At 20.5% G+C, this 13,293-nt stretch overlaps 4 protein-coding genes across 4 annotated transcripts; 3 read left to right on the forward strand and 1 right to left on the reverse strand. All coding sequences in view use genetic code 6, as the record gives it.

Moving 5' to 3' along the window:
- Nucleotides 1-425: 425 nt before the first annotated feature.
- TTHERM_01514310 (N-recognin zinc finger protein) lies at nt 426-3,458 on the forward strand (the record flags this gene model as incomplete). The annotated part of the gene is made up of 1 exon (XM_001029432.2): nt 426-3,458. A coding segment is annotated over one exon (3,033 nt), but the record flags the coding sequence as incomplete, so codon positions are not given.
- Nucleotides 3,459-3,860: 402 nt separating this feature from the next.
- TTHERM_01514320 (transmembrane protein) lies at nt 3,861-4,862 on the reverse strand (the record flags this gene model as incomplete). Its single annotated transcript, XM_001029433.3, has 1 exon — nt 3,861-4,862. One exon carries the CDS (start codon nt 4,860-4,862, stop codon nt 3,861-3,863), a length of 1,002 nt encoding a protein of 333 aa, XP_001029433.1.
- A 619-nt stretch (nt 4,863-5,481) lies between these two features.
- Nucleotides 5,482-8,942, forward strand: TTHERM_01514330 (kinase domain protein; the record flags this gene model as incomplete). Its single annotated transcript, XM_001029434.2, has 19 exons — nt 5,482-5,544; nt 5,624-5,690; nt 5,782-5,792; nt 5,899-5,948; nt 6,046-6,135; nt 6,216-6,305; nt 6,402-6,491; nt 6,643-6,726; nt 6,826-6,915; nt 6,967-7,056; nt 7,231-7,320; nt 7,383-7,472; nt 7,527-7,619; nt 7,737-7,826; nt 7,892-7,981; nt 8,352-8,441; nt 8,502-8,591; nt 8,681-8,770; nt 8,852-8,942. The coding sequence occupies 19 exons, from the start codon at nt 5,482-5,484 to the stop codon at nt 8,940-8,942; spliced, it is 1,539 nt and encodes a 512-aa protein (XP_001029434.2).
- Nucleotides 8,943-9,623: 681 nt separating this feature from the next.
- On the forward strand, nt 9,624-12,534 carry TTHERM_01514340 (kinase domain protein; the record flags this gene model as incomplete). The annotated part of the gene is made up of 16 exons (XM_001029435.2): nt 9,624-9,662; nt 9,715-9,764; nt 9,868-9,957; nt 10,036-10,125; nt 10,222-10,311; nt 10,434-10,523; nt 10,653-10,742; nt 10,799-10,888; nt 11,085-11,174; nt 11,235-11,324; nt 11,382-11,474; nt 11,593-11,682; nt 11,748-11,837; nt 11,934-12,023; nt 12,258-12,347; nt 12,444-12,534. The coding sequence occupies 16 exons, from the start codon at nt 9,624-9,626 to the stop codon at nt 12,532-12,534; spliced, it is 1,353 nt and encodes a 450-aa protein (XP_001029435.2).
- Between the last annotated feature and the right edge of the window lie 759 nt (nt 12,535-13,293).

Below are 13,293 nucleotides of genomic sequence, written 5' to 3' on the forward strand. Positions count from 1 at the left end.
ATCTAGCTGATTTTATAGAACAGCTAATTTTTAATTAAAAGTTGTACTGGATAATGCATTATCATTTACTCTATTACTCCATGATAAACTACTAGAACTAGAAAAAAATTTATGTAATTGGTTAATATATAATATTTTGATATTTCTTTTCAAATTTTTTTATCTATATTCAAATATTTTAGAAAATAAATAGATTAAAAACTATTTTTAAATAGCAATCATTTTATTTTAATTTCAAAAAAACGGATAATAAAATGAATTCTATTTATTCTAAAAAATATAGCTAACTTATTTGAATATAGAAAAGTACTTCATGAGAAAATAAAATAATTAATCAATTAAGAGTTAGCTTTTGGATTTTATTCAATATCTTTATTTCTGATCAAATAAGATATAAATGAAATTAAAACTAATTAATTAATTTATTTATAAGTATTTTAGGCAATTTATTTAAAATTAAATTTAAGCATAAAAAGAAAATGAAGAACCAATACAAAATAGGATTATTATCTATAGGTGGAGCTGCAATAGCTGCAGGTGTATACTTATATTTTTTTAGAAGGAATTTGAGTGTCCAACAAAGATATTACAAGATGCTTCACTCTTTTAAATACGATGTTTTTAGTTGCGATCAATTTTAATTGAGCAATATGAATCTCAGATTTGACTAAATGCTTAATTTTGCTACCCATGATGAAAAGGATCCTGATATGATTTTCTCAGAAAAACTTTAATACAAAGATATTGAAAGTTTAAAATAGTCAGGGGCCTGCGGTAAAGGGTTTGGTAATGGAGCAATTTATTATGAATGCTTGGATTGTTCTCCAATTAGATAAGAACTTAAAAATACTCATAAAGTGGCTGAAAAAGATCAAATTTATCTCGTTTTATGTGAAGATTGCTTTTTTATGAAGCATAAAAACCATCAATTTGTAAAATATGATTCAGGAGTGAGCTGCGATTTTAAGTGCCATTGTGGGCAATCTAGCTTTATGGATAAAGAACATTTTTGTTCTGATCATTAAGGATATGAGAAATTAAAAGATATCTTTGAGGAAGAATAGAAGTAAAATTAAGGGCTATGGAATGGAGTGGAGAAATTTTTCTTAGATGTTTTCCATCTTCTGTTTGAGAGTATGTGTGAATTGCATTTGAGAAAAAGCCAAAAGAAAATTAAGTAAGAATAATTAACTACTCAAACTGAAAGGATTAATTTAATAGTTGAGTTGATTTTTAAAAAAATCAATGAAATAATAGAGTTAAATCCTCCTTCAATTCACTTTATGCCTAGTATTTTACTAAAGCATCTAGCAAAGCCAATCGGTTTAGAATTAGTTAAAGAAAAGCAACACGACTCAACTGATTATAAGTGGGTAAGGAAAATAAATAAAGACAAGAAAATAAATAATGAATTGAGTATATTAGATTACATTTTTCTTTTGTATGAATTTATTGATAATTAAAATGACTAGTTGATCAATGATACATTTCGTGCTCTTATTAAAGTTGATGAGATTTTTAGCTAAAGGTTTTGTGAGATTTTCATAAAGACTTTTAGATATTCATTGAGAGAATAAAATGCAAATGTTGAGAATTATGGTATAGTCAATGAAGGATATTTACCATCCTGTTCATTTATACTAGTAGAGTTTATTTGTCTCAATAATGTCTTTAACCATTTAATTGATAGTTTAGGTGTAGGAATCTTTGAACCACTTAATTTCTTAATAGAGTGGGTAGAAAAAAAGTAAAGAAGTATCGCGGAATTGGACTATGTTTAATATATCCTCTTAAATATCGCCTTTGAAATGTTTAGATTCGTTAATTAGCTTAAAGTATTACTCTAAAAGTATCCAAATGAGCTTATAAGTAAACTCCATCTTCTGAGTTTTGTTCTATTCAAAGTAAACTCTTTTGAAACTACAAGTGAGAATCCAGAGGAGTATATACCTTTATTTGTTTGTACTCTTTTACAGTTTAGATAACTTGAAAAGCATGTTCTATATTGTTATATTAACATTTGTGAAGGATTGTTGCTTATTAATGATGAAAAGCTTACAAATAACATTTTCCCAATTTTAATTTAAGAATTTAAGTAGACTGTAATCAAAGCAAGGTAATTTTTAGATTAAAAAACATAAGAAAACAAATAATTCTGCACATCTTCAATCACACTTATAAGTCATTTACCTCTCCTAGTTGCTCTATCAGAGAGGAAACTATTTTCTAAAGAAGTAATTTCAAGCTTCTTTAAAAAACACTTTGAATTTGATAACGAATCAAGCAAACAAAAGTTCTTTTAAAGTCTTCATATGATATCTAGAAGTTTCTAAACATTTAATTAAGATATCAATTTATATTAACTAATTTTTTTATACCATTAATTTATCTAAAATTAATAACAAGCGAACTTTTATAAAGAACTTTCAAGAGCTAATGAAGATTTTCTGTTTTCTTGTAAATACAGAATTTATGACTTTCTAAATCTAACATATTCCATCATCTTGTTAGAAGATGAATAGGATTACAAAAAAAATGGCAAACACATATTAAGTTAATATGTGCAAGGGTATTTGTCTTAATTAAGATAATAAATGCAAGGATAGGAGATTAATCCAATAAAATAGTTAAATTTAAACTCTAATTCAACTATATTGTTTTAATAAATAGCTGATTCCATACCTTTCTTTAACGTTTTCGCAAATTCTTACCAGCTATACTTCCCAGAACTAGTTGCTTCTGAAAAAAACGAAGGAAAGGCCCTCATTCAAAAAAATATAGAAGAATTTATAATTACCAATATTAATTTACAAAAAGATAGCAAAATGTATATTAAAGATGTTTTACAACTATGTTCAGAGTAAATCTACTAAACGAATATTGTTGAAAAATATATTTAAGGCGTTTGTCAAAAAACTAAAAACCAAGATGAAAGTTAAGAAATCATTCTTTTAGATGAATTTAAACAAAAATTTTATACTAGACATATTTTAAGATATAATTCATTCGATATACTAGAAAAACTAATAGCTGTAACTAGTAAGTTTTCTGATTCTAAAGAGGAATATACTTGTTTAGGGAGTGATTTTAATTTGAAAAATCTATTCCCTTACTAAAGAGATTTATGTAAAAAGATCTTTTTAGATGAAAGCTATGTTGAAAAGCTAGTTAAATTGAACTGTATCTAAAATATAAAAATAATTTATATGAAAAGTATAATTTATCAAATTTTTATTGTTTTTAAGGTAATAAAAAGCAAAGATTAAGTAGAACTATTTACTGAGCAAGAGCAATCTCAAATCTAAAAAATAACTGAAATTTTAAAAACAAAACAACTATTAGACTTTTATTCCTCTGTGAATAGCAAATTTGAAGGAAGAGAAAAATTATTGTTCTCAGAATTAATTCTTATAAATAACTTGATACATACATATCTTTAAGAATTGCATTCTAATTGATTTAGTTTTTAGCTTTACTTAAATATATATTTGCATTTTTCACTTTATTATATACTTCTTAAACAAAATTATTTATTTATTTTTATATTTAGAGTTAAAAAAGCATTGAAAGGCCAATAATTTTTAATATACTCTTAATCGTCATATATTAAGGCAATTTTAATTAAGGCAGATTTTTTGAAAATTTGTAATTTTTTAAAAAGTATTTCTAAAATTTATGGTTATAAGAAATTAAAAAATAAAGAGGATTTATAGTATTTTAATAATAACTTTTTTTTAAAATGTTTACTCATTAAATTTTTTCTAATTGTTTAATTTCAAATTAAAAAAATATAATAAAAAGAAAATTATGATTTGAATTTTGGTTTAAAATCTCAATAAAAATACAAATGGATTTAAATTTCATATAGATGTCAAAGTCAAAAAACCATAAATAATAAACAGTATTCCTCCAATTAATGTTAATATCCTTTCAGAAAATTTTTCAGCAAGCATTTTACCTCCTGTTATAGCTAAATAAGAGCATAAAGTATGTCCTAAAATACAGCCTACAAAAACTTGCATTAAATTAAATGAGGTACTCATAGCCATTGTAGATATTTGAGATCTATCACCCCACTCTCCTAAAAAAGTTTAAATGAATGTTTGTGTTGCAATAAATGTATTAGGAATAATTCTAGCATTCTTCCTATTTCTTTTTTCCTGCTCATTTAAAGAGCTTTGTTAAAGCTATTTGGTTTCTAATTAATTTTACTCATCTGATTTTGGCTCATCATCATCAATATCTTAATATTCTAAATCATCGCTGCATTCAGCTATATTACTTTAAATTTTTGCATTTATTTTTTCTTATAGTTCTTTAAGATTATTTTGAATTTCATTTTATTCATCATCAATTTTATTTGCTAAGGCTTCATAAATGGCATTACCACCAAATCCAAAAAATAAAGCTGAAGCTAACAATTTTATATATGTTTAGTCTATAAAAGATAGAGAAGCCTTACCTATTCCGCAAGAAATAAGGGTCATTAAGAACAAGCCACCGAAGCTACCTAAGAAAACCCATTATTTATCATATTTAGTTGCTAAAATTGCAGTAATTACAAAAGTTTTATCTCCTATTTCAGTAATGAGAATAGATAGAAAAGATCCTATAAATGCTCCGTTATCTCTGAGTAACTATAAATCATCATTTTTCTTTTCTAAATCTTGATCTAATTAAGTAATTTACATGCTTTCATCTTTAATATTACCACTTAACTAATTATAATAACTTGAGCTTTCACTTTTTTAGCTTATTTAACTGATAAATTGTGATTTTGTATTTTCTTAACTTAAAGAAACTTTTAAAATTGTCAAAAAATAAGCAGCTTATATCAAACCTGTATATTTAGAGTATTTCATTTTATAGATTTATGCAAAAATTTTTTTAGTCTTAAATTTAAATATAAAATTTTTATTAAATTACCTTAGTATTTAAATAACAAAAAATTTGATGGATTAAAAAGAAAAATAAGTAACTAAATATGATTAAAAATATCTATTTTATAAGCAATAGAAAAGCATTTTATAAGGAAAATATTAAATTTCTACTACCTAAAAATAAATAAATATTGATTAGAAATAATTTTATTAGTTTAATCTTGATATTTTTATTCTAAAAATTAAGTAGTAATAAATTTAAAAAAAAGCATTACTTGAATTTACTGATAAATTATGTTATATTACAATTAATTTTTTTTAAAAGATTTCAAAATCACCAGATTTAAATTTAATTATTGTAAATTAGTTCTAAATTTTTTCTCTACTTTTTCTTTAATAAAAAAATTTTCTAATGTGCTTTAAAAATTTACTTATTTTGAGTATTTATTACCAAAAGTATATTCATATGTATCTAATCTTTTATCAAAATATTAGTCTAAAAAATTACAGAATTTAATTAAATCTGACAGTTTACAGACAGACAGACAGATTAGCATAGCTTAAATTTGCTTAATTTTGAAACTTTTTATTAAACAAAGTAATGACAATTAGGGCATTAAAAATTTTAAATATTACGAGGTAGCTATATATTAATTATTTATAAGTATGATCAATCTTTAATTTAATTAGAACAAATAATATTTCATTTAAAATTAAAAAATTATTTTATTTTTTATATTAAGATCAAATCAAATAAATACTTGAAGTTCTTGTTAATTAACACCTAAAAAAAAAGAGATTTCAAATAAAGTAACTTTCTTAATTTATTTGAATTTAAAAGCAACCTCTTTTTCAAATTAAATTATTTCATAAATTTACTTTTTTATTTATCTGCAAAAAGCAAAAGAGAGAGTAAGAAAAAAAAAAATGATCCAAGAATAAAAATATTTTAATACACTTGAAAGCGTGCATAGAATATTACAATTTTCTTCAATAATACTTTTTTTTTAAACAAAAGTTTCAAAGTTCTAACTTAGAAGATCACAAATATCTAACAGTTTACTTATAGTAAGAAATTTATTTAAAATTTAAAGTTAGATTAAAAATCTTTATTTATCATTTTTTTCCCAATCCAATAAAACTTGTGATTTTATTTTTTAAAAAGTAACAGCGGATTAGATTCGAGTAACGTTTTGTCATTAAGAGATTCTTTGGTAAGTTGTCGAAATCTGAAAGAATTGACTCTATAATTAGGGTATTTTATTTATTATAATAGTGTTACATAATGCTTTTCAATTTTCTAATAAATTATTTATCTAATTATTTTTTTTAAAGGGAAAATTAATTAAAAGACTAAGATATCTCTGAATTGAGCTAAGTCTTTCCTACCTTGAAAAATATCTAAAAATTATCAATTGATATTAGGTAATTATATTATCAATTTAATTTACTTTTATTAGCTTTAAAATTTTATGTTATTAATTAGTTTGATTTAAATTTAAATTGTATTTAATTAAAAAGCTCCAATAAAATAGGTTTTAAAGGATTATCTGTATTAAGTTCTAACTTAGCTAAATGCAATACTGTTATAGATTTCTCTCTTATTCTGTAGTAAATAAAAAAAATCACTTTTGATAAATTATTCCATTCATTTTTAAGCTTATAAGTATTAATTAAATTAAAAATTTTCATTTATGAAATTAAAAAAATTTTGTTTTTAATTTATCAATAACATTTTACCTTAAATTAATAATTGTAAAAGCTAAATAGATAAATAATTTGCTGCGATTATTGGTACTATCTTTTAGAAATGGGAACAAATTCAAACAATTAAAATTGATATGAAGTAAATATTTTTAGACAAATTTTAATTATTATTCAAAATATATATTAATTTTATAAGTTCTAAACTTTAGTTTATAATTATTGATGTTTTAATTTAAAGTTTTAACGAAATTTATGATTAAGGAGCTCATGATCTATGTTAATATATGAAAAACTCCTAAAATCTCTAAAATTTACATCTCGGCTTGATGTAAAAATTTGAAGAGTTATTTATTTAATAAAATCATTTATTCTTAAAAAGCTAAAACTAAATTTCCAGAAAAGGAGCTTAAGGAATTGGATTAGGGTTAGGAGGATGTAAATATTTGGAAACATTGAATTTACAGCTTGGGTAAATAAATAAAAATATTTCAAACTTTAATCTAAAAATATATATTTACTCATCCAAACAAAATATTTTTAGCAGATTTATATAATAATTTCAAATTCATTTTTTTTTAGAGAAACATGAAATTATAATTGAACATTTTTAGGAGTAACAAAGTAAATTTTTTTTAATAATTAGACAAAATTCAATACGATGTGAAGGTTGCTTTGAATTATGTTGTGAATTAGAAAAATGTTCATAGCTTAAATTTTTAACTCTTTCTTTATTGTAAAATTTTAGCTGACTTTAACTTTTTTTTAATATAATCTTTATTTTAAAAATATAAAAAGTAATAATTAAATTGGTAATAAAGGTGCTTCTGATATAGGAGAATCTTTATGTAAATTCTCAAGCCTCTAAACATTAAATCTTAATATTCAGTAAATAAAATGATCAATAAGTTTAAATAAAAATATTATTTTTATGATTTAAAGTTCAAATCTAATTAAAGAAGAAGGTGCAGCTAATTTTGCTTCAAATTTATCTAAAACAAAATTGTGTTTTAAAAAGCTATCAATAAATATTTCGTAATAAATTCAAATGCCTAATTAAATTTTTTTGATATTGCAAGTATTAACTCAACATAATTTAAAGTTTGTGAATTTTTCTATTTTAATATAATTTTAATATTTTAATTGTAAAAGATTGAATTAAATAGGAATTAATGGAGCTAAGCAAATTTGCTCTAGCTTAGCTAAAATTAAGCAAATACAGAATTTAGAACTTTAAATTAAGTAAGTTATTTTATTGCTTCATTTATTGTTTAACTTAAAAATTATCAAATTATTTTATTTTTTAGCGGTAGTAAAGTTAATTTTAAAGGAACAGAGGATTTTGGAATTGTTTTTTCAGAATATGAAGAAATGTAAAATCTAAAATTAGATCTACAGTAATAATTTAGATTTAATTTTTAAGTTTATTAAATTTAACTTTCATCATAAAAAACATTAAAAATAATTAGTTAATTTATTCAAAAATGTTAATATTTAAATAAAAAACCTAATTAATTATTTGAAAGTTCAATTCAAAAATTTAAAAATATTTTAACATTTATTTTAAAATAAATACAATCTGAGTCATTCTTAATTATTTTGAAATGATTTTCGACTTAAAATTAAATTTATTTTATTTAACTTGTAAAAAATAATATTCCCAACCAAGAATTAATAGAAAAATTTAACTTTATTAATAAAATAAAGTATAAAAAAGTAAACTTATATTAAAATAATCTAAAAATATTTATTAAATAATTATATTAGTTAAAATTAAATCAATGATGAAGGCTTATCTGATATAGGTTCTGGTTTATAAATGTGTAAAAAATTGATAAATTTGACAATAGGCCTTAAGTAAATCTTTTAAAGTGATACAAAATTAAAATATTTTTGTATAAAAATTTAATTATTTAGCTTGAATTAAATTGGTTAAACTAAGATATCTTGCTTTTTCTCTAATTTATAAAAGCTTCCTTTACTTTAATCACTAACAATATTTCTCTCGTAATTAAAATTAATTAATTATTTATTTTTTTACTTTTTAAATAAATTTTTAATTACTTAACGATAAATTGTAAAAATAATTTTCAAAGATCTAACCATTTAGGAAATGAAGGAGCTCAAAAAACATGCTCTAGTTTAATGAATTTCACAAATCTTAAATATCTAGTATTAAATTTGGGGTATTTCTTAATTAATTAATTATATTGATCAAAATTTTAAATAAATTCAAATATTAATAATTAAATTAAAAAAATAATTAGTTCAAACGGCATAACCAAAGAATTAGGCATTAGAGTTGTATAAAAGCTAAAAAAAATATCTAGATTAGTTTATTTATAAATTCGTTTATGATTAAAAATAAATTATTTGAGATTTATTATGTGTAAAATTAATCTAGAATTTTGTTTATATTTTTAAAGATCAAAAACTGAATTTATTTATTACCTTTATTTAAAATAAATAAATAAATAAATAAATAAATAAATAAATAAATAAATAAATAATAAAAAATCTTACTTTTTTTGATTTTATAAGAAACATATGAAAAAAAATTAACACTTTTAATCTTCTAAAAAATTTTATTTTTGAAATATTAAAAAAAATCATATCATTTTTCTTAAATCAATGAATATTTGTAATGTAACATTTCTAAACTATTTATTAAGTTACTCTTACTAAATTTTAATTATAAAATCTTAATTTCATAAATAAATTCTACAAATAATATGAATTACATAAAAATAATTTCTCAAATATACAATTACATTTTATGTATCTTTCTAATTATTTTGGAAAAGTTAGCTTAGATTTTTATCAAATAAGTTTAAAATAATTTTGGTATTGGTTTTTAACCATCAAAACAGTGAGTATTTATTTTTAAAAATATTTGCTATAAATAAATATTAATTGTTTGGTTTAATAATTGTTAATTAATTTAAATTTGAAAGCAACCGCGTTTTTAAAATAAGATTATTCATATATTTACTTTTTTATTAATCAGCAAAAAAAACAAAACAGTAAGAAAAAGATAAAATGAAACAAGAATAAAAACATTATAATACACTTGAAAGCGTGAATATAATTTTTTAATTTCCTTCAATAATACTATTTTTTTAAATAAAAGTTTCAAAGTTCTAATTTAGAAGATCATAAACTCCTAAATGTTTACTTATTGTAAAAAAATATTTAATATTTAGAGTTAGATTAAAAAAAATCTTCTTTATTTATCATTCGTTTTTCCTAATCCATTAAAACTTATGCCCTTATTGTAAAAAAGTCACAGCAGATTTGATTCAAGTAAAGCACTATCATTAAGAGATTCTTTGCTAAACTGTCGAAATCTGACAGAACTGACTTTATAATTAGGGTATTTTATTTATTATAATAGTGTTACAAGATGCTTTTCAACTTCTAATCAATTATTTAACTAATTATTTCTTTTAAGAGAAAACTAATTAAAAGACTAAGGAATCTGTGATTTGAGCTAAGTCTTTCCTTCCTTGAAAAATATCTACAAATTATCAATTGATATTAGGTAATTATATTATCAATTTAATTTTCTTTGATTAGCTTTAATACTTTGTATTATTAATTAGTTGGTTTTAACTTTAAATTATATTTTATTAAAAAGCTCCAATAAAATTGGCCCTGAAGGATTATCTGCGTTAAGTTTAAACTTAGCGAAATGCAAAACTATTACAGATTTCTCTCTTATTCTATCGTAAAAAAAAAAATAACTTTTGATTAAATATTCCATTCATTATTAAGTTTAAATATTAATTAATTTAAAAATTTTCAATAGTGAAAATTTATTAATAAGATTTTACCTTAAATTTATAATAGTAAAAGCTTTATTGATAACTAATGTGCAGCGATTATTGGTACTATCTTTTAGAATTGGGAACAAATTCAAACAATTAAAATTGATCTGAAGTATATTTTGAAACAAATTTAATAATTAATGAAAATTTGTTTATTTAAATTTTATTTATCATTTAAAATTCATATAACTTTTATAAGTTCTAAACTTTAGTTGTTAATTATTGATGTTTTATTTTAAAGTTTTAATAAAATTGAAGATTAAGGAGCTCATGACGTATGTTAATATTTGAAAAACTCCTAAATTCTCTAAAATTTAGATATCTACTTGAAGTAAAAATTAGAAGAGTTTTTTACTCAATAAAATAATATTTAATATTTTTAAAAAGCGAAAACTAAATTTCCAGAAAAGGAGCTTAAGGAATTGGATTAGGGTTAGGAGGATGTAAATATTTGGAAGAATTGAATTTATAAATTGGGTAAATAAATTAAATATATTTCAAACTGAAATTTATAAATATTTATTTATTTGTTTATCCAAAGAAAAATATTTTTATATTAAAATTTACCAATATAAGAAGAAAACTATTTATCTAATGAATTTTTTTACAGAAACGACCAATATTAATTGAGAATTTTTAGGAAGTTCAAAGTAATCATTTTTTTAATAATTAGAGAAAATCCAATACGCTGTGAAGGTTGCTTTGAATTAAGTTGTGAATTAGAAAAATGCTAATAGCTTAAATTTTTAACTCTTTCTTTATTGTAAAATGTTAGCTGAGTTTAACTTTTATTTTTAATATAATTTTTATTTTAAATGAAAAGTTGTACTTAAATTGGGGATAAAGGTGCTTCTCTTATAGGAGAATCTTTATGTAAATTCCCTAGCCTCTAAATATTAAATCTTATTATCCAGTAAATAAAATTAACATAAGTTGTAAAAAAAATATCATTTTTATGATTTAAATAAAGTACAAATCTAATTAAAGAAGAAGGTGCTGCTAATTTTGCTTCAAATTTATCTAAAACATAGTTGAGTTTTAAAAAATTATCTATAAATTTTTCGTAATAAATTCAAATAAATAATTAAATTTTTTTGGTATTGTAAGATTAAACTCAAAATAATTTACTGTTATCGAATTTTTCTATATTTAATATAATTTTACTATTTTAATTGAAAAAGATGGAATTAAATTGGAATCAATGGAGCTAAGCAAATTTGCTCTAGCTTAGCTAAAATTAAACAAACACAGAATTTAGAGCTTTATATCAGGTAAGTTATCTTATTGCTTGCTTTATTATTTAATTTAAAAAAAATCAAATTATTTTATTTTTTAGCAGTAATAAAGTTATTCTTAAAGGAACAGAAGGTTTTGCGCATGCTTTTTCATAATATGAAGAATTGTAAAATCTAAAATTAGATCTAAAGTAATAATTTAGATTTAATTTTTAAGTTAATTAAATTTAACTTTCAACATAAAAAATATTTTTTTCAATAAAAATATTTATTAAATAATTTATTAGTTAAAACTAAATCAATAATGAAGGCTTATCTGATATAGGATCTGGTTTATCAATGTGTAAAAAATTGATAAATTTGACATTAGGTCTTTAGTAAATCTTTTAAATTGATACAAAGTTAAGATATTATATTTTTGAATTAAAATTTAATTATTTAGCTGGAATTAAATTGGCGATTCTAAGATATCTTGCTTTTTCTCTAATTTATAAAAGCTCCCTTTACTTTAATCACTAAATATATCTCTCTCGTAATTAAAATTGATTTTTTTTACTTTTTAAAATAATTTTCAATTACTTAACAATAAATTGTAATTATAATTTTCAAAGAGTTAACCATTTAGGAAATGAAGGAGCTCAAAAAATGTGCTCTAGTTTAGTGAATTTCAAAAATCTTAAATACCTAGTATTAAATTTAAAGTAATTTTTACTAAATTATATTGATCATTTTTTTATTATAAAAAAGTACATTTTAATAAATTCAAATATTTATAATTAAATTAAAAATATAAATAGTTCAAACGGCATAACCAAAGAATTAGGCATTAGAGTTGTATAAAAGCTAAAAAAATTATCTAAATTAGTTTATTTATACATTATTATATGATTAAGAATTTTTTAATAGGTAATTATTATGTGTATTATTAATCTAGAATTTTGTTAAAATTTTAGTTATTAATAACTGAATAAGTTAACTTAATTTAAAATGAATTAAAAATAAAATATCTTAATTTTTTTGATATTATTAGAAACGTATGAAAATTAACCCTTTTATTACTGGGTATTTAAAAATTTTATTCATTGAAGAAGTAATATTTATTTATATATTAAGTTAACATAATTAATATTTTTTGGCAATTATTATAATTTAAATGCAAAAATAAATTGATTATATTTTTATTTTTTTAATAAAATTTAATTAAAATATTTAAAGAAAATAGATATATAAAATACTATTATATAAATTTATTTAATATTATATTAATTTCTATTAGAAAGATAAATAGTTATAGGCTATCACTATTTATTTCTCTATTACAAAAAAAAAAATCTGCAATTAGCAATATTACAAATATTCCTAAAATTACAGAGCTAAAACAGAAAAATCTACTTATAAACATTATTTTTATAATATTTAAGAACATTAACTACAGGTTTTTTTCAAATATGGCTAAATAAATAACTGGCCATCTCTAATTCCTACTATATATATTTTTAAGTATATGTTTAAATTCAAATATTAATTTTAAATAGTGAATGTTAAATTAATCTTCTGTTATCTCTTCATAAAACCAAATATATAAATTAATATTTGACAATTAATTAATTAATTATTATATTTATTTGTTCTTTTTAACCATTTATT

The sequence above is a fragment of the Tetrahymena thermophila genome (assembly GCF_000189635.1).
Source record: "Tetrahymena thermophila SB210 genomic scaffold scf_8254553, whole genome shotgun sequence".
NCBI lineage: Eukaryota > Ciliophora > Oligohymenophorea > Hymenostomatida > Tetrahymenidae > Tetrahymena > Tetrahymena thermophila.